The following is a 20,555-nucleotide window of genomic DNA, read 5'->3' as shown; positions in this document are numbered from 1 at the left end:
ATGGGCACAACCCCAGCCTATCAGACTTCACTTGCTCGTACCTGTACTTCTCAGAGTGTAAGGAAGAAGAGGTGTGTCCTAAGGAGAAGATCACGAGGCAAAGCTACTGGGGATGGCGATGGTGGTATCCCTGGGCTGACCCCTGCTTCTCTCTGTTTGGTTACAGCTGCCCTATGAGAAGGCCTGCAAGAATAAGTTTTTTTGTGTTGCTGAGTTTCAGATGGCCATCACTATCTCTCAGTGAGTTGGATCTAGTCATCAGAGTTTCTGCAATTAACTTCTTCCTGGAGGCTTACCTGGGCAAACCCCTCATCACAATTGACTTTTCCTTGTGGGCCACAAAGGGCTTTGCATTTATTTTCTCATTGGGTCCTCAGCCACACCATGAGGGAGGCAAGAGATTTGTATTCCTGTTCTATAGATTAGGGAACAGACCCAATAGTTGAGGGACTGTGGGGTCACAGTGGTCATTTGGTGGACTTAAACCCAGGTCTCTTGACACTCTGGATAATTCTGTTTTCATAATGCAGTGTTTCTTGCTCCTAGGACTACCTCAGTTAGAGTAGCCTCTTCCTTGGCTCACCTCTTAACCAAATTACCTAAGTAATTCATTAAATATTTATGGAGCATCTCCTCTGTGCCAAGCACTCTATACTGGATGCTGGAGATACATCAGCAAACAATACAGACTAAAATTCTTGCCATTTGGTATTTTAGGAGGAGAAGATAATAGGTAAATTTTATGTTGATGAGATGTATTATGAAGAAAAGGCAGGGAAGGTGGGAGAAAGTGCTGGGTAGGGGTGGGTTGCAGTTTTCGAATGGTCAATAAAGGGCTCACTGAGGTGGTGTTTTGGTGCACAAAGGAAGAGGTTGAGGAATGAACTATATGAGTGTCTGCAGGAAGAGCAACTGCAAATGCCCTGATCTGGGAGCATAGTTGGAGGTGGAGGGACGGCCAGGATACCAGTGTGGTTGCAATAGAATAAGGAAGGGGGAGAGGTAATGTCAGGGCAGGAAGAACAGTTATTCGGGGCTTCTGAGGCCCTGCTTCAGGGCTTTTACTGTGAACTAGGAAGCTAGAGGAATGACAGGATCTTGCATTTTAACAGGCTTGTTCTTGCTGCTGTGTTGTAGACTGCAAGAGCAAAGATGTAAGCAGGGAGATAGTAAGGACCTATTATAATAACTCAGGTGAGAAGTGATGATGACTTGGGCCACAGTGGTAGCAGTTGAAGGTAGTTCTATTTTGAAATTAGAGCCCAAAGGATTTGATGACTGATTAGATGTGGGGAGTGAAAGAGAAGGGTCTAAGGTGGCTTCCATCATTTCATCCTGAGCATCTAGAATTTTGCTGCCCAGTACAGTAGCTACTAGTCACATTTGGCTATTTAATTAAAATTAAGTAAATTAAAAATTTAGTTCCTCAGTTGATCTAAGCACATTCAAGTACTCAACACTCACATATAGCACAGATATAGACTATTTCCATTACTGTAAAAGTTCTGTTGGATCACATTGAACTCCAGAACAATGGCACTGCCAAGAACTGAATTGAGGATGCCTTTAGAAGGATGATTTTGGAAGGCAGGGTAGAGAGGAAGAGATAAGGAGTTTGGCTTTGGACATGAGATGGTCTTAAAATGCCCTCCCCAGCTACTAGTGTTATATACGTAACATGGTGGCCAGAGCTGGCCTCTGTGGGCAAGAACACTGTTGCCTGAGTCCTGATAAGCCTTTTCATAGACATTTGTAGGACTTTGGATGGCCTAGCTCATCTCAATTACTAAGAATCCAATTGAAGATTTTTGAGTGCTTTGGAATCCAGCCTAATAAACAGATGCAGCTGTTTCCAACAGGAATTAATTACAGCCAAGAACTTCCTTCCCAGCCAACTCCTTGTGATATATAGAACACACACAACTGGCCCTCCATTGCCCCCTAGTGTAAATAGAAAGCAGTCTTTTCTTTTTCCAAAGTATTGAGTCTAATCTTTAGCATCTAAATATTTCAGTGTTTTCCACCTTTTTTGTGGATATAGACTCCTAAAGAATCTAAGGAAAACTACAGACCCTTCTCCCTAGAAGATCATATGTGAATATGTGTTTGTATTTGGGGCCCTCTGAAACTGTCCATGGCCCTCAGGTTAAGAATCCCTGTGAAATATTCCAGTGGCTCTCAGATCTCTCTCCTGGGCTCTAGAACAGTATATCCAATTGATGTTTCAACATCTCTACCTTGTTATGCCATAGGTACTTCTCATTATATCCTTGACTGAACTTGTCTGGTCGACTGCCACCCTCTGGTCTTCTTCCAGTGTTCTCTCTCATGAATAGCACCACTTGGTCATCTGAGATGAAAATTCAGCCTTCATCCTTGACCCCTCTCTCTGTTGCTCTTGTTATCATATTTGGCTTCAGTCCCTTCTCTGTATCCCCACCACTACTGTCTTACCCAGGATTTCCACTGCAGGCTCCAGCTGTCTCTGTCCCCGACCCCCTCCTCCTCTATCTTTTTCTCAGCTGTGATAAAACAAAAACAATATAACAACAAAACACATGTCACATTGCTTCCCAGAGCTTCATATTCTGTTTTTGAACAGTTCAGATGGCTAGGAGATTTTCTTTTCTTTCTTTTTTTTTTTAATATTTTATTTATTTATTCACTAGAACACACAGAGGGGAGAAAGAGAGAGAGGCAGAGACACAGGCAGAGGGAGAAGCAAGCTCCACGCAGGGAGCCTGACGCAGGACTCGATCCCGTGTCTCCAGGATCCTGCCCTGGGCTGAAAGAGGCACTAAACCGCCCAGCCACCGGGGCTGCCCACTAGGAGATTTTCTTTGTATTGTTAATGTTTTTCTGTAAAGCTCAATTGTGGACAGTAGTATTATCCTCTGGGGCCCCACAGCACCTCTGTGGACTGAAGAAAGCTCTCACAAACCCTCCAAGTCTTCTCTTCTCCAGTCTGAATAGATTGTTTTAAACTAATCTTTAAATTGGAAGGGCCTGAATGATTTTGTGGATGGGAGAGCTGAGGCCAAGAAAGGGGTAGGGGCCGTACCTGTCTCATGCACCACTAATCTTCAGTATTGAGCAGAAGTATCTGGCACAGAGAAAGTACTCCATAAGTATATGCAAAATGTATGAATTTGTGTTTCATGAAGTGTCTTGCCTAGGGTTGCACTGAATTGGAAGTAGAAAGAGGATTTAAATATAATTTCCCAACCCTCTTTTGGGATTGCTAGACCTTAGGCAAATGAGTTAGATTCTCTTGGCTTCTGTTTGCTTTTCTATGAAATGGAGAGTAACCATACTATTTTATAGGATTATTATGAGGATTAATTGAGGATGTGAAGGATTTCATTTAGCACAGTCCCTACCATATAGTAAGCACCAAATAAATGGTAGCCATTATCATCTCATACAGCAACTGAGGTGGGTGTGGCAGTCCAGGCATTTGCTTATGTTGAGGGGAAGAAAATCTAGGCTAAATGTATCCTTTAGGCAATTTAAGGAGTTAGTTAAGAATGTGCTATTGTACTGTATTGAAGTTTTTACAGATTAAATAAACTGGTAACATGTATCTATTTGCCTACACTGTGCAGGCAGGAATTGGTGGTGGGTCTCACAAAGGAGCTGACTATGAACATTAACCTAACTAACTCTGGGGAAGATTCCTACATGACGAGCATGGATTTGAGTTACCCCAGAAACCTACAGTTTAAGAGGATACACAAGGTAACTATGATGGCAGTTTTGGAAACATGCCACTCATGGCTTTCCCCCCTGTATACCTTCTTTTTTTTTTTTTTTAAGATTTTATTTATTTATTCATAAGAGACACACACACACACACAGAGGCAGAGGCAGAGAAGAAGTAGGCTCCATGCAGGGAGCCCGATGTGGGTCTCAATCCCGAGACTCCAGGATCACACCCTGGGCTGAAGGCAGCACCAAACCACTGAGCCACCCGGGCTTCCCACCTGCTTTTTTTTTTTTTTTTTTTATGGCAACCTCCTAACTGGTCTCTCTGCCTCCAGTCTCATCCTGGTCCATCCAATAAATGATTATTGATGAGATGAATCCCCTCCAATCCAACTGCATGCTGTGCTGTGAGCCCAGTCACACTATTCTCTGCCTACAGAATCTTCAGTGCTGCTGTTCTGCCGTCACTGCTTCTTGCCTGCACCCTTTCTTAACCAGGGTTCTGAGATGGAAAGAATTTCTAAAACAAGAGCCTGCACTGGGAAAGTAGTCTGCCCTGCTACTCATTAGCCTGGGGTCACAGACCCAAAGCCAGCTGCAAGATAACAGGAAACAGTGTTTCTCCCAAGGGCATCCTACAGCTGTGAAGTATTGTAACACTGAGAAATATTCTCTAAAATCATAGGCAATCAGAAAACTCTGCTGCTTGAAGTTCTGTCTGTAATTATGAAACTATCTCACTTGACTGGAGAATATTAAGTCACTTGGAAGAGAAGTAGTCTCGTTTTCCATCTGAGGTGCAGATCTTCAGATAACACACTTCTGGACACAACTTTACAAATCCACCTTAAGAGTTTCCCAGTGAAATGAATCCCTGGGTCCAGACCTGATGCTGATTGACACTTTTACACACAAAACCTTGCTTTACTTTGAGCCCATCAAAACTCTGCTTTACTTTTCTTTTTTTAAAGATCTTATTCAGGGGAATCCCTGGGTGGCTCAGCGGTTTAGCGCCTGCCTTTGCCCCAGGGCGTGATCCTGGAGTCCCAGGATTGAGTCCCGTGTTGGGCTCCTGGCATGGAGCCTGCTTCTCCCTCTGCCTGTGTCTCTGCCTCTCTTCTCTCTCTCTATGTCTATCATAAATAAATAAATCTTTAAAAAAATAAAGATTCTATTTATTTATTCATGAGACACACACACACACACAGAGATGCAGAGACACAGGCAGAGGGAGAAGCAGGCTCCAAGCAGGGAACCCGACATGGGACTTGATCCCGGGACTCCAGGATCACGCCCTGGGCCAAAGGCAGGCGCTAAATCCCACTGAGCCACCCAGGGATCCCTCTGCTTTACTTCTCTATCGCCTGAACTCCACCTTCCCCAGAATCCTTTAATAATTGTCTTTGCTTTTGTTTGGTGATACATACCACAGTGCAGTTTTCCTCATTGTAAGGAGTCAGTAAATCTGGCCTTTTCTTTCTTTCTTTCTTTCTTTCTTTCTTTCTTTCTTTCTTTCTTTCTTTCTTTCTTTCTTTCTTCTTTCTTCTTTCTTTCTTTCTTTCTTTCTTTCTTTCTTTCTTTCTTTCTTTCTTTCTTTCTTTCTTTCTTTCTTTTCAAGATTTTATTTTTATTTATTCAGGAGAGGCACACACAGAGAGAGAGGCAGGGACATAGGCAGAGGGAAAAGCAGGCTCCTCGCGGGAGCCTGATGCGGGACTCAAACCCCAGACCGGGAACACGCCCTGAATTGAAGGCTGACACCTAACCGCTGAGCCACTCAGGCATCCCAGCCTGGCTTTTTCAAGCTAGGTTTGTCCCTAGGGTCTTAGGCTAGGGACAGAACAAGAATTCATTATATGAAAATAATGAAATTATAGGCTTCTATAGTGGAACTAGTGCTGTGCTACCCTTGGGAGAATTAAAAAAATTGTCACTGAATTCACCTTTCCATAGTCAGTGGACCAGGAGAGGAGCCCTGGTTGAGAAAGGCTATGTGGCAGTGTTGGGCTCATGCTTACCTTCCAGCCCATCTCAGTATGTTAAGTTTGCATTGGTACAGTCAAATGTCTCCTTCCCCATGAAGACTTTACAGATGCCTCCTTGTTGGATTTCACCTCTTTCAATATTGTTTTTCCTTGTACCTTTCACAGAACCACTCCTTAGGCCTTGTATTTAAAAGTTCCTCAACCATCTACTACTGATTCTTCCTGCCCAGCTTGGGAGGAAGACAGAGACCAAGTCTGATTTGCATCCCAAAGCTCCTGGCAGATGTCTGGCATGTAGAAAATCAGTCAATGTTTGTTGAATTGGTGTGAGGAAACTGCTCCCTTTCTTGCTCTTTAAGAATAGTGTCTTCTTTGTGTTAACAGCCTCCTTCTCCAGACATTCAGTGTGATGATCCTAAGCCCAATGCTTCTGTGCTGGTCATGAACTGCAAGATTGGTCACCCTATTCTCAGGAGGTCATCTGTGAGTGTTTTGGTTAGCTGACTCTTGCTAACTTGGAGGTGGTGTCTCCTACATCTCAACTGAATCTTAGTTGTGGTCTCCACATTTCTCTTTACCATAATAAATCCATAGCAGAGCTTAGAGCTGCCAAATTTGCTCTCAAAGTAGGGAGTGGTGGGGTCGGGGATATAGCCATAAACTGTTGGCTCACCCCCATATAGCAGTGTGAAGCTGGGAGTAGTATAGGAGGAGCAGCAGGCCCAAAGTTACTAGTTGAGGTGAGTCCCCCATCTGCCATTGATGACCTCTGTGCTGTGGTAAAGCTCTGAAGTGGTTTCCTCAACTGTAATAGGGGAATAATGCTGTCTGCCCTGCTTACTCTGTAATGACATTGTGAGGCTCATGTGGAATAATAGTGAGGCTCATGCTGTGCTACAAAAATGTGAGGCCTATGAATTGTTTCCCAGGTCTGTTTAGTTAGTAGGAAGCACTTTAAATTGTGAGTGGCATAGAGAAGAATCAAATGACCTTTTCTTTCTCTTTTTTTTTTTTTTCCATAGGGAAACTTTTCAGTAGTTTGGCAGCTAGAGGAGAATGGTTTTCCAGAGAGGACAGCTAACATCACTGTGGCTGTCTCCAAGTAAGTAGTGCCTGTGTCACAGCAGGCCCAGGCTGTGGCTCTGGAAGAAGTCTCCCTTCCACATGCATGTGTAAGAACTCCATAGCTCCAAGAGCTCCATCGCTGCCCAGGAAGAAGGGCCTTAGTGAACCCACAGAAAGAATCTGCTGCTGCAGTGACTTGGCTTTCCCTTCTTGTTTTCAGAGATATTTAAAATGTTCTTTTATTGACACACAGAACAAAACTACAGTATGATCTGGTAAATGAGAATTGAACATAAGTTCTAAATCTGGTTCATTTAACTCTGGAGAAGCTCTTTCATCTGCAAAGCTTCTGTGTATTGGGGGTAGGGTATAATGGTGAAGGATTCTCAAATGGGGATGACTCTGCCCCTTGGAGGGCAATGCCTGAAAACACTTTTGGTTGCAACTTGTGGGATGAGGGCTTCTGGTATCTAGTGGCTAGAGGCCAGCAATGCTCCTAAACATCGTACAGTATAAGGCCGCCTCTCACAAAATATTATCTGGTCCAAAATGTCATTCTTGTTCAAGATTGAGAAACCCTTTTAAAATCAGTGTTTCTCCAAGTATGGTCTTCTAGCAAATCTTCTGCACTCTAATTACTTATCTTCAAGCATCTTATCTGACCCTCATTGACCCTGAGAAGCCAAGGTATATAAACAGCTATATACAAAGTGGGTATGCTGTCAACTGACACTCTTATTTCCTAGTTTCAATGAAAGAAGGTCTTTGGTCAGAGAGATCAGCCTTCAATTCAAGCATGCCTTCATTGCAGTTCTGCCCAAGTAAGTACTTCCAAGGGGCTGACATCTGTAGCTTCAGGTGGTCAGGGTGGATGTGGACATTCCTAGCGCTGATGGGAGCCTGTTTAAAACCTGGGCTGCTCCTGATTGCTGGGGCACTAACAGTTGGGTCCTTAGAAATCCTCTGGGTAGTGATCAAAGGAGGAGCAGGGCTAACTGGTCTCAATACTAAAGATCACTGACATAATGCTAACAAGCGGACAAGAGGAGCTGTGGGATTGAGTAGGGAGGAGAAAAGGCCGCCGAAGACTACTAACCAGACACAGAACCAGTCCAAAGGCACAGAATCCAAGTATTCCATCTGACCCACACTGCCCTATCACCACTTTACATTTTGATACTCAGCCTTGACTCTTCTTAAGGACCTAGAGCCCTCTGTCCTAGTGTACCCAGGTGGTAGCATTCAGGCTCACTTGAAAGAAGGGGGCCCTTGAGGCCTAACAAATACCCTCTCATTTGCAGACCTTCAGTGATGTACATCAACACAAGCCAGGGGCTTTCTGTCTATAAAGAATTCCTCTTCAGCGTAAGTATTTAATGCTTATTATTGCAAAGTTACAGTTGGCAAAACAACACCTGAATTCCCACTCTCTGATTTTATTTTGTAGATACATGGGGAAAATCTCTTTGGAGCTGAATTCAAGCTGCACATTTGCATTCCAATCACATTACAAGGTCACCAGTTCATAAGAGTGAGAAACCTTACAAAAATTCAGGTACTTGGGGATATTTCTTTATCATGATCACATCTTTCCAGAGTGACTGTGGATTCTCAAAGGTATAAAACCAGAGTTCTAGAAAAGGAGTAAAACCAAGTCTAGTTAACCTGGGAACACATTAGGAGTAAATTGCCAAAATCATCTTCACAAGAAATATCAACCATTCAGCTCTTAAAGCAACACTTATTTTCCTTCCCTCGATGAAAAATTAGCAAAAATTCAAACCTTCTTAATACCCATGGAGACATTCATTTGCCCTTTGAAAAACTGATAAATTTTGCTTCTCTTTGTGATTGGCAAATAAGCTTGATAAACAGGAGCTATTTCTTGAACTTCTCCCTATAAATTTACCATCTTCCTTTCCTCCCTCCAGTCTGTCTCTGTCTCTGGTTTGCTATAGCCTCTTCGCCCTCAGCTGAGTCTCCATCTGTAGTATGTTTCCCTTATGATACCTACAGCAACAGGTTCTGATCACTATGAAAGTTGAGGCCTTTGGCTTTCCTGAATTTTTTGTTTTTCTTTTTGCTCAGGATACATGAAATGTCAAGGTAAAAAAATGAATATATAGAAAGGCATTTATAGAATGGACTCAGTTGACAAAAAGAAGGCTTATAAATTGTAATTATTTGTTCCCATGCATAGTTTATTTTTAAAGAACATTTGTTAATTCCCAGAAACATTCAGAATGGGAATTCCACTTTGCTCTGGGAATGGAGACTGAAAATAATAGCATCGGAGGTTTTAAAACCGGTACCCTCTGTCTGGGCAGTAGGGCACCTCCAGCTTACTTGAAGAGACTGTGTTGGTAAAGCAAGTCAGTGGCAGAGCTGAAGTTCAGCATTGTCCTATAGAAATGCTGGATCTTTCTCTTCATTTGTTTCATGGCAGGGGTGTTACATTTAATCTTGAAGGTCATCTGTTTCAGAATCTTATCTGTGAGGTAATGGAGCCAGAGCACATTATTATAAGGATGATATTCACCCCAGCAGTTGTTGTTCTCCTTCCTCATTAGCCTGTAGATCTCAAACTGGTAGTCACCTTCACCTGTAAATAGGTCCTCATCCATGGAAATGTCGCAGAACACCACAATTCCATCCCGCTCCAACCGTGACAGGGTGTAGTCAATGATATTGACTTGCAGTCCATGGGTGGGGATGGTGCTTGTCTTCCCATTGAGGGTGTAGCGGAGCTCTTTGACGCTGGTTTTCTTTAAGAGCACGTTCCCCCAATGTAAGTCTCGGTGCTCAAAGTGCAGTGATGCCTCTGCCACTGCGAGGGATGCAGTGATCTGGTGTAGAATGCTCTTTGCAGTAGCCATGGAGGACAACTTTGTTCTCATTTGCTCTAACTCAGTCCCTCCAAACTCAAATTCCAGTACAATGAAGAGTTGGTTCTCCTCAAAAAAGTCAGGCCGGTCATTTGCAGACCCTTTAGTTGAGTTATAATGGTCCCAGGCTCTGAGGAGCAAGGGAGGGTAAGATCCTTGAACACAGTGCACGGAGTTCAAACCAATAAAGCCTTCTGTACGGTTGTATACCTCATCAGACAAGAGGCTCAACTCTTTGGAGATGATGATCTCTGGCAGAATTTCCTCAAAAGTTTTCTGATGGGCTCCATTGACTAGATCTGGTCCTTCAATAGCAATGATTTTTAGGGCAACAGGTGTGTGGTTAACAATTGTTTGAAACACTTCACCAAACACCCCTTCCCCAATCTTCTGACAGCACTCAAGTTTTTCTGTGGAAAGGCAATAGCTAAAGGGGACAGGACCTTCCTGACTGCACTCTCCATAAACCTTTGCAGCGTCAGATGCTTTTTTGTCTGTGACGTGTAGTGTCTTTAAGGGGGTTAGCAAGTACATGGAAGAGCAGTGCCAAGGAGATAGAGCACTATTTGTTCTGATCATAACAGGAGGGCTTAAACATTCAGATATGAGGGACCCAGAGAGAGAACTGGCAATGGTGTGGCTGCTGCATACTTCTGACACAGCAGTCACCATCTTCTTCTTGTGGAGACTGAAGGAAGCCCTGGCTTTGGTCCAAGAGCATGAGTTTTGTAAGTGAGTCAGGTCCTGTGTGAGGAATGAGTCTTTTTCCATCTTTTGGCTCTTAAACTGGTGGCAATGGATAAGGGAGGTTTCTACTGTTTCCTCAAGTTTCCTTTTTCGCCTAGGCCTGGTTCTCTCAGGCCTGTTGGTTTCTCCAGATACAATACAGCTCCCGAAACCGTCAGCCTCCTCACAGTCCATCTGGGCAGCCCCTGGAGACCTCACCTCCTGACAGGAGTCGTGGCCTGTGGCCCTCTTCGTACCCATGCGTGATAAACCTGGCCTCTCCAGACTCCCCCTTGTCTGCTCCTTTTCACAGCAAGACCCCCTCATATTCCTCCCATCTGCTCCAAACTCAGAATCTTCAGAGTTTCCAAAGTCCATAATATTAAAGAGAGCTGACCTGAGGCTCGCACGGGCTTGGTGGGCCAACCTGGTGAACCTGCCTCCTCCTGCTGCCTCCTGGAAGCCGTGGAGGGGTGGTGTGTCCAGGGAAGCTGCTGGGAGGTGCAAGCCGCCCGGGACTTCAGAGGCCACATCCAAGGAGGCGGAGGGTCCGGTGCAGAGGACACTGTCTCCCGGGGCCGGGGGGCCGGGGCCGGGAGAGACCGGACTGCTGAAAAGGGAGGCACTGGTGCCCAGCTCGCCGCCGTCGCCGGGCTGGCCGCACGCACTGAGGTCCGGGCTGGGGCGGCCTGGGTCGTCGCTCGGGAAGGGCGGCGGGCCGAGCGGGCCGCAGGGGGTGCTGCACTTCTGCGGGGGCCGGGCTCGCAGCCTGAGGCGTCGGGGGGTCGCGATCAGACTCGGCCGGTCCCTGGAGGCTCTGCCGCCCGGGCGCCGCCGCCGCCGCCCCGCCGGAAGGCCGAGGAAGTCAGGGTCGTCGGGATCGTCGGAAGCTACAGACCCCGAGGGGCCGCCGCTGCTGGCGTCGCTGCTGCTGCTGCTGCTGAAAAAACGCTTCCGGTCCTGCGGCGGGAACCACTGCGCCGCTGCCCGGTCCGGCCCCCGCCGCGGCCTCCCGCCGCCCACGTTCCCGTACGTTCGGAAGAGCCGGTTCCCGGGTAGCGGCGCCGAGGCCGCCATGGTCGGTACCCGCCCGAGGTTCAAATGCAAACACCGCGAGACTTCCTTAAGGCCGACGGGCGGGCCGGCGCGGCTGCCGGGTCCTAGCGTCCGGCCTGGCGCCTGCGCGTCACGACGGCTCGCGGCGTTGGGGGAGCGCGGCTGGCGGGCTCGCAGCGTTGCGTCCTCCTCCCGGCTTGGCTTGGCTCTCGTTTCAGGCCCACACTGTGTGCAGGCAGGGGCAGGAGGACGTGTGTGGGAGCGATCGTGCCCAGGTGAGCGCGGCCGTCCTGGGAGGCTGCGGGAGGGAGGAGGTGCGGGCCGGCCTCAGGCGCCCCCAGCCGGCCCTCCGAGTCCGGGAGCTGCGGACCGTCCGGGTTGCTGGAGCCAGGGCGGGCGCTGAGGCGTGCACGCCCTCTCTCCGGGGGGACCTTAACGGGCCCCGGCTGCCAAGTGCTAAGCTTTCAGCTTTTCCACCCAGAAAGGGACTGTGCTCCCTGTAACCAGACTTTCCTTTTCAGCGTGTGGAAAAGTGGCATTCAGTGAACTGTACCATCTCCTCAAACAGAGAAGACATAACGGTGGCTGCAGAGCTGACCTTGAATCCATCTCGGCAGGTATTTTATTTTTTATTTATTTACTTATTCATGACAGAGAGAGAGAGAGAGAGAGAGAGGCAGAGACACAGGCAGAGGGAGAAGCAGGCTCCATGCAGGGAGCCCGACGTGGGACTCGATCCCGAGCCTCCAGGATCACGTCCTGGGCTGAAGGCGGCGCTAAACCGCGAGCGACCCGGGGCTGCCCTGCCCCAATCTGTTCTTGACTCAATTACTCGGGGTAATTCGCTAGGGTAACTTACTGTACTTACTTACCTTAGGCAGTATTTGTGACTCCTTCCTTTCCTGCATCCCCATATCTGTTCCAGGAACAAGCGCTGTCATTCCACCTCCAAAATGTGTTCCAAGCCCATTCACTTCTCTCCATCTCCGCTGCTGCTGTTGTAGTTCAGGCCACCACCTTTTCCCCAGGCTGCTGCAGTCTTTTCCTCCTGTCTTTGTTCTTGCCATGCTCTTTGCAAATCTTTTCTTCACATAACAGCTATTTTTAAAGTAAATAGTGTGCCATGCCTCTGAAAAGAAAAGTGATATTTGAATACACCTAGAGTGAAACACATACTTTTTCAATGGCCTGCAAGGCATTGCGTGATCTTGTCTCTGCCGCTTCCGCTTTATCTTCAAGTGCTCTCCTCTTTCCCACTTCTTACACTCCAGCTATTCTGTCCTTTCTGTTATTATTATTATCAGTATTATCCTGGCCACAGGCTCTTTGTACTTGCTGTCCCTTCTGCATGACGCTGTTCTTCCCCTGTATCTTCATGTGTGTGGCTTCTTATATTTAGCTCAGATGTTACCTTCTTAGAGAGGCATTCCCTGATCACTCAGTCTAAAATGGGCACTAGGATCAAGTTTTAGTGACCCACATGAGAATGATGAGATCTGAACTGCAGAAGTAGCAATGAGGGATGAAGAAAAGGGACAGATGCGAGAAAGAAAAAAAAGAATCGTCAAGAATGATTTGGGGCTGGTGAGTGGGGCTGTGATGTGAGAGGTAAAGTGTAAAAGAAAAGAAATTGGGAATGACTGCAGGTTTCTTGCTTTGGTAACTTTGTGGTTGTCAAATGGATACTGGAGAAAGAACATGTTTAAAGAAAATGATGCTGTCCAAAAACAATAAGCCCATGTCTAAAATGTATTTTATCTACCCTCCATTTTCTAGTTACTGAGAGATGTATCTGAACTGCAGATCCTTGGTGAAATATCTTTCAACAAAACTCTATATGAGGGGCTGAATGCAGAGAATCACAGAACTAAGGTAATCCCTGGCTATATTCTGGTTTTCTGGGCAGTGTCCTGGAGAAACTGTGCCTAGCCTTAGAGCCCCTATACAGGCACTCTTCTCTTTTCAGTCCTATTGCCTCTGAGCTTGAGTCTGCCACCAGCTGCCTCGGTGATCTTGAATTAATTAGCTTCTGCCTCAGGTTTTCCATCTTTAAAATGGCAGTTGAATAAGAGGCCTAAGCTGAAATAACTAGGCTGAAATCAACAGGTATGTATACTTTGATTTGAAAATGTATTTTCAGGGTAGCCTGGTGGCGCAGTGGTTTAGCGCCGCCTGCAGCCCAGGGTGTGATCCTGGAACCCCGGGATCGAGTCCCAGGTCGTGCTCCGTGCATGGAGCCTGCTTCTCCCTCTGCTTGTGTCTCTGCCTCTCTCTCTCTCTCTCTCTCTCTCTCTCTCTTTCTTTCTCTCTCTTTCTCTGTGTGTGTGTGTGTGTGTGTGTCTCTCTCTCATGAATAAATAAAGTCTTTAAAAAAATGTATTTTCAAAATTTGCCAAGTGAGAAATAATTTTTTTTGTATACATTGAATGTCTTCCTAGTGTATAGTATCAGTATTTATAGTATTTTCCAGTTACTCAGTGTATAATTCATTTATAAATTTTAATTAGCAATAATCGTGCCTCGGTTAAACCTCATTGGCCATGATACTGCCACTGTGCAAAGCTTCATTTATAAATTTTAAACTAAATATTAGAACCCTTGGGATTTCTTTTCCAAAAAGCGTGACCACAAGTCAAACTGATGTCTGTGATCTATGGGCTAAATGATCCCATTGACACTTAACCTAGATGTGTTTAAGTTGCACCTGCCGGGATCCCTGGGTGGCGCAGTGGTTTAGCGCCTGCCTTTGGCCCAGGGCGCGATCCTGGAGACCCAGGATCGAATCCCACGTCGGGCTCCCGGTGCATGGAGCCTGCTTCTCCCTCTGCCTGTGTCTCTGCCTCTTTCTCTCACTGTGTGCCTATCATAAATAAATAATAATAAAAAAAAAAAAGTTGCACCTGCCAACAGCAATGACTTGAGAGAGAATACATCTGTGGGCTCTTTAATCAGGCATGATCATTACTGGAGGGAATGTTGAGAGTGAGACTAGGTTGCTGAATATTAGGTGCACTGTTTCCTTTGAGGAGAAGAGAGAAATAGTTCTTCAGACATGTCAGATATAATGTTTCCTTTTGTTTTTAAGTATTTCTAGTACAGAAAATTATATGGAGGAAAGAGAAGTGCTCCATATCCCACTGCCCAGATTTAAAAAAAAAAAAAAAATAGAAGAGCAAGAAAATCCAAGCCTTACAGAAAAATATCAAATGAAAAGTAAATGGTTCCTCATTACCCCCTTTCCCATGCCCCCAGCTCCCTCTTCTCAAAGAGTATTATAGTTAAGTTTCTTATATATACACATCTGTAAATAATTTATTTCCCCTTGTTATTGATGTTTTTATTTCTGTACATAGATTTCCCCATAATGATTTTCCTTTCTTTAATAAATTCAATACCCTATGCAAAGTATTAAGTTGTTCCTGACAATAAACAACTAAGGTAGAATGAACCTGAGTATAAATAGCCGTGTATCCATTTCATCTGCATGAAGGGAAACTCCCACTAATATACCATAAAGGCATCTGTTGTTTGTCTGGTCAACAGCCTGGCTCCTCTGAATGTTGTGCCTTACAATGTGTTGGTGCCACCTTCCCTTGTGGCCAGTACAGAGATGCCATCTCTCCCAGTGCTGTGTTTTCATGTGGCAGGATACAAATAGGGAGCAAGAGATAGGTAGCAAAAGGATTTTTTCTAAGTGTGCCTTCTTTTAGGGAGGGAAATTTTCCTAAAAACTCCCAGCAGCTCTTTACATCTTTCCAGTTAGAACTAGATCTCATGCAAGTCACTGGCAAAGAGGAATAGCTCTGTCATGATTAGCTTAGACCAGTCATGATTTCTGAATGAAAATTACAAGGAGAGGATAATTGCTGGGTAGGCCACCATCAGTATTTGAGTACAAGCAGTAGTATCCTGGTTCCTGCTCTCTTCACCTTACTAGGGTAGCTTGGGGGCAGTTCTGCAGCCTGTGGATTTAGAAGAGGAAAAGGAAGAGGCTTTGAGAAAGAATAGCGTTTCTTCTACTCGAAACTGTCCTATTACACCACTGTGACCTTGAGACTTCCTTACATTATTTTCCTAAACCCAGATTCTCAAGTCCTTCCCCCCTGCAATCCTCTACTTCACTCTTCCATAGAAGAAAAACCTGCTCTCTTCATGTTGTTCCTCCTCCTCTGTTGCTTTGCTCCCTCCTTTCTCAAGGCCCAGAACTTACTTCTATTCAAAATAATTAAATCAAATAGTTGCCTGGAAGGTCAACTATAGGAAGTAACTGACATTTATTACTTAATTGGAAGAGACCTTAAAGGTAAATTTGTTTAGGGGTGCCTGGGTGGCTCAGTTGGTTGAGCGTCCAGCTCTTGGTTTCAGCTTAGGTCATGATCTTGGGGTCAAGGGATCAAGCCTGCAACAGTCTCTGCTTAGCACAGAGTGGAGATTCCCTCTTCCTGGAGATTCCCTCTTCCTCCCCATGTTCGCGTGCTTGCTCACTATCTCTCAAAAACAAACAAACAAACAAAAAAAACCCCCAAAAAACCCTTAAAGGTAAATTTGTCCAGCTTTCCAATCTATACAGAAATTATCTCCAAAGCCCTCTGACCTTGGTGCTTAAGCACATGTGTGAAAAGACCTCAGTGTTTTGGGCAGAGAAGTCTTGGTGGCCCTCTGGCCCCACCTGACTCTTGAGAAGCTCTGGCCATGGTCTGTATGCAGAACACAACTTGGGAGGGCCATAAGTGGGTCTTACTTGGGAAGCAGTGTCCTCTAAGCTTTCCAGCTGAGTCCTGCTAGTGAGAAGAGAGCTTAGGCTCTTGAAATTGAGACAGCCTTTAGACAACAATGCTGGGATGGCTTCTAATAGAAGAATGCTATAAGTACTGTTGACTCTTGAACATGAGGATTTAGGGGTTCCACCTCCCCACATAGTCAAAAATCCATGTATAACTTTGATTCCCCAAAAACTTTTCTAATAGTGTACTGTGGACCAGAAGTCTTATTATATTCAAGGATTCTTTTGGTATATCTAGCTCAGAGATTCTTTAGCCATGACCAGTCTACTAATGAGCCCATCAAAGGCATTCTTCATTTCTGTTACAGTGCGGTGTTTTTTTTTTTTTGTTTTGTTTTGTTTTTAATCTCTAGCATTTCTTTTTGGTTCTTTCCTGGGATTTTCATCTTTCTGCTTACGTTACCTATCTATTCTTTGTCTTTGTTCTTGCATGCTGTCTACTTTACCCATTAAAGCCCTTACCATGTTAATCATAGTTGTTTTAAATTCCAGGTATGATAATTCAAACGTCCTTTCCATTTCTGGTTCTGATGCTTGTTTTGTGTCTTCAAATTGTGTTTTTTGTCTTTTGGTATGTTTTATAATTTTTTTTCCTGGTAATTTTTTCCTGATAGCTGGACATGATGTACTAGGTAAAAGGAACTGCTGTAAATAGGTCTTTACTAATGTGGTGAGGTTTGGGGAAGGGAAGTGCTCTACCATCCTATGATAAGGTTTCAGTCTCTTAGTGATCCTATGCCTCTGGGCTGTGAACTTCACAAGTGTTTCTCATTTGTTTTTCAACCCCCTTAGGTGGGACAATATATCTAGAGTGGGCTTGAACTGGGTATTTCTCTTATCCCAGCTCAGTTAGGCTCTGGTAATACCTTACTTAGCAGGTTAGGCTCCATTAACTAGTTTCCCTGGAGGGTAGGCCAAACAGAGTGCTCTGGCTATTTCAGAATGGTTCCTTTTCTTCTCCTCTTCCCAGAAGCACAAAGGGATTTTTTCCAGTATTTACTGTAGGAACCTAGTAAAGCTCCTGGAGGAAAATATTCTAGTGTTGGGGGCTCCTTTATGACTGGGTTCCCTTGGGTTTTTAACTCTTGAAAGTTGTCAGTACTGAGCTGCTTGTAATTCATCAGTTACAGATCAGGTTTTCTTACCCCAGCACTGGGAAGCCTCTACTCCCTGTATTTATCTATCTGTCTCACCAGTCTTGGGGGCAGCAGTTTGCCAAATGTCCTTCCTTCTTAGGAAGTCAAGAAGAGTTGTTGATTTTTCAGTCTGTTTAGCTTTTTACTTGTTAGTACAGGGTGGTGCTTACCATGCACTCTACATGTGGGACCAGAAACTGAAAGTCTCATTAGATAATTTTAGATGCCGCATCAGGAGACATTTAGCTTACCTCTTTATTGTCATCAGGCCTTGGTCAATATACAGAATGTTGCCAAGTTTTCATATTTTGCTCCTTACAATAACATGTAGAATTGTTTTCTCATCTGCTTTAGCAGACATATTGGATGATCTCTTTGTCTTGTTCCAGATCACTGTCATCTTCCTGAAAGAGAAGTATTATTTACCTGTCATCATTGGAAGCGTTCTTGGTGGCCTTTTGGCTTTGATTATGATCACAGTCATCCTATTCAAGGTCAGTTCTACTCTTGTGAAATAATAGTACAGAAAGATTTTCCTAAAACGGAGGTGATGATCATTCTCCTATTTAAATCCTTTGCTTTCCTTCTCCTGTTTTTTTTTTTTTTTTTTTTTAAGATTTTATTTATTTATTCATGAGAGACACAGAGAGAGAGAGAGAGAGAGAGGCAGATACATAGGCAGAGGGAGAAGCAGGCTGTCTACAGGGAGCCTGAGTTGGGACTCCATCCCAGGACCCCAGGATCATGCCCTGAGCCAAAGGCAGATGCTCAACCACTGAGCTACCCGGGTGTCCCTCTTTGTGAGTTTCTTGATGTATGAGGCCATACTATCCATAATAGGTTGCATACTTTTACATAAATAAGATCCATTACAGCTAAAACTATAATACTTTGCAGAATTTGTTAAGTTAAAAACGTTAAGGAGCTTTGGGGATTCAAAGGAAGGTGATTTTTCGCTTCTGACTGGAGAATGAGCACCAAAAAAGGCTTGTGGAAAGGCAGCATTTAAGACAGATCTTGAAGGATCCAATTATCAGGGAGAGATTCAGAGGAGGCATGAAAAGCAGAGGATTATAGGAGCTATTTTGGCAACAACTATATAATGGTTTTCTAAAATATGTGGGTATCTTAGGGTACTTCCCCTCTTATGTTTTAGTGTGGCTTTTTTAAAAGAAAATACCAACACCTGAACTTGGACAACACAAGGAATGCCCAGCTGAAATCAGAGAATCTGCTAACAGAAGAAAATTAGGACCAGCTTCCTCATCTCTTGGGAGAGAACGTCAACCAATCTTCAAACTTCTAGAGACTTTGTGTTGTTCCTTTTTTTTTTTTTTTTTTAAGATGATCTAGAGTAGAACCCAACAAATTGTGGAATATTGTTTTTTAACCATACATTGTCCCAAAAGTGTGTGTTGTACAGAAAGTAAACTTGGGGAATATATAATATTAAATAAAGTTAAACTCTTTTCTTCACTGAAGTGCCTTTAATATGGAAATATAATATACTTTGCGTGTTTTTTCCCCCCAAGAGGAGGTATAGCAATTTCTAACCTTATTTGCCTAAGAATGTTTTTTCTTGTTATTTCTATTAATGTCTCCCAACATAGTGTTCTACAAAGTACATCATGGCAGACAGTGGTCAGAAGCATTTGTAAGATCTTAGATCTAGATTTCTAAGATGTTGCCTAAAATTTCAAGTCAGGCCACAAAAAAGCACCACCTATAACAAATGTAAAACAAAAGTCACCAAAACAGGAACTAAGGAGGTGAGGAGAAAACCAAGACTTTGTTCTGCAGTTTCATTTCTGTTGTATGTATGAATAACTATTTAATGCACTGTGCTGATTCTTACCCAGCTTCCTGCTAAGTGAATTGCTCGGGGAGACTTTTGCTCCTTGGTAAATAAATACTGTCACTGGGAGAGGGCACTCTTCCACAGGAAGGGATGGAAACTGGCCTGGGTGATTAGCACCTAGTTACAGTCTGGCTTTGTTCTTAGTATCTTATTTTTATGCCCCATGCTATTAAAACTTGACCCCATCTCCCCATTCTTAATCCTGCAATGGAGCAGTCTTTGTTTTTTTCATGGATCATAAAAGTTATTGCAAAAATTTGTGTATTGGAACATAATGTAGAAAGTAATCCTTCTTTATCTAATTCAGATGCTTTCATTATTTCTTTTTAACTTTTACTTTTTTCTGAAATTTATATGTGTAAAAGGTATGAATTAGGGACTGAGTTTTGTTTCTTTTTTTCCCCAGAAGCATAACTTTCAGTGCACCACTTACTGAAATAACTACCTCCTTTGCTTATCCACATTCTCCCATATCACAGGGCCTAGAAAGCTTTAAACATTTCCCAGACTCCCTTGCAGTGGTTTTCTAGTTTTACGTTTTGCCAGCATCAGGCACTTGCATGAAACTAAAGGTGGAAAGACAAATGTTTTTCTTTTGGCTGCAGCAACTGTGGTGGCAGCAGATGAGTACAGACCCCTCTGCAGCAGACACTGTAGCCTCTGGTGGTGGTGGCAGCTTCCTGCAACTCCTGACTTCTGGGTGATACCAACACCTCTATTTTTATTTTCAAGCCATCCTGACAAATTTGAAACATAACTCTCTTTATTAAATCCCTTTCTGCTTGAAATATCTAGAGTAGTTTTTGTTTTCTTGTTGACCTTGAGTCTAACAATATTTCCAATGAATTACAGTTGTCTCTATGTCATTTGTTGAAATGCATATTAATAATTTGAAATTATGCTATTTTTTAAAAGATTTTATTTATTCATGAAAGACACACACACACACACACACACACACACACACAGAGAGAGAGACAGAGAGAGAGGCAAAGACATAGGCAGAGGGAGAAGCAGGCTCCATGCAGGGAGCCTGACGTGGGACTCTATCCCGGGTCTCCAGGATCACGCCCTGGGCTGAAGGTGGCGCTAAACTGCTGAGCCACCGGGGCTGCCTTGAAATTCTGTTATTCCTTGTGAAATTCATACATACACATACAAATTCTGGAAATTTAATTTTGTTTCGCTGATATTTTTGTTCGTGTACCACAGTACCACAACTGAAGGAACACTTTTTAGCATTATGCAAATGATAAGTTTAAAATAGCACAAAAGATATCTAAAAAATGAAAAGTCTCCCTCTTCTCTCTGCCTCCAGTCTCTTTCCAAAAGCAGCCACTGTTTAATACATTTTTC

At 44.1% G+C, this 20,555-nt stretch overlaps 2 protein-coding genes and 1 non-coding gene across 3 annotated transcripts in view; 1 reads left to right on the top strand and 2 right to left on the bottom strand.

The window, feature by feature from the left end:
* The window catches only part of ITGAE (integrin subunit alpha E), a 63,384-nt gene extending 44,567 nt beyond the window's left edge, over positions 1-18,817 (top strand). The window contains 12 exon segments of the mRNA XM_025476050.3: positions 167-240; positions 3,606-3,738; positions 6,075-6,173; positions 6,713-6,792; positions 7,502-7,576; positions 8,057-8,120; positions 8,203-8,310; positions 11,641-11,697; positions 11,944-12,039; positions 13,199-13,294; positions 17,731-17,835; positions 18,498-18,817. Of these exon segments, the coding sequence (XP_025331835.2) occupies positions 167-240; positions 3,606-3,738; positions 6,075-6,173; positions 6,713-6,792; positions 7,502-7,576; positions 8,057-8,120; positions 8,203-8,310; positions 11,641-11,697; positions 11,944-12,039; positions 13,199-13,294; positions 17,731-17,835; positions 18,498-18,593 (1,083 nt within the window). The 3' untranslated portion in view covers positions 18,594-18,817.
* On the bottom strand, positions 8,936-11,493 carry HASPIN (histone H3 associated protein kinase). Its single transcript, XM_025476053.3, has one exon. The coding sequence runs from the start codon at positions 11,441-11,443 to the stop codon at positions 9,098-9,100; it is 2,346 nt and encodes a 781-aa protein (XP_025331838.1). The 5' UTR covers positions 11,444-11,493; the 3' UTR covers positions 8,936-9,097.
* On the bottom strand, positions 13,840-13,986 carry LOC112677720 (U4 spliceosomal RNA). Its single transcript, XR_003147160.1, has one exon. It is a non-coding gene; the product is annotated as a U4 spliceosomal RNA (small nuclear RNA).
* Positions 18,818-20,555: the final 1,738 nt, after the last annotated feature.

This window comes from Canis lupus, chromosome 9 (genome assembly GCF_003254725.2).
Source record: "Canis lupus dingo isolate Sandy chromosome 9, ASM325472v2, whole genome shotgun sequence".
NCBI lineage: Eukaryota > Metazoa > Chordata > Mammalia > Carnivora > Canidae > Canis > Canis lupus.
Note: the sequence above shows the minus strand (reverse complement) of the source record. Positions and strands in the feature narration are given on the sequence as shown.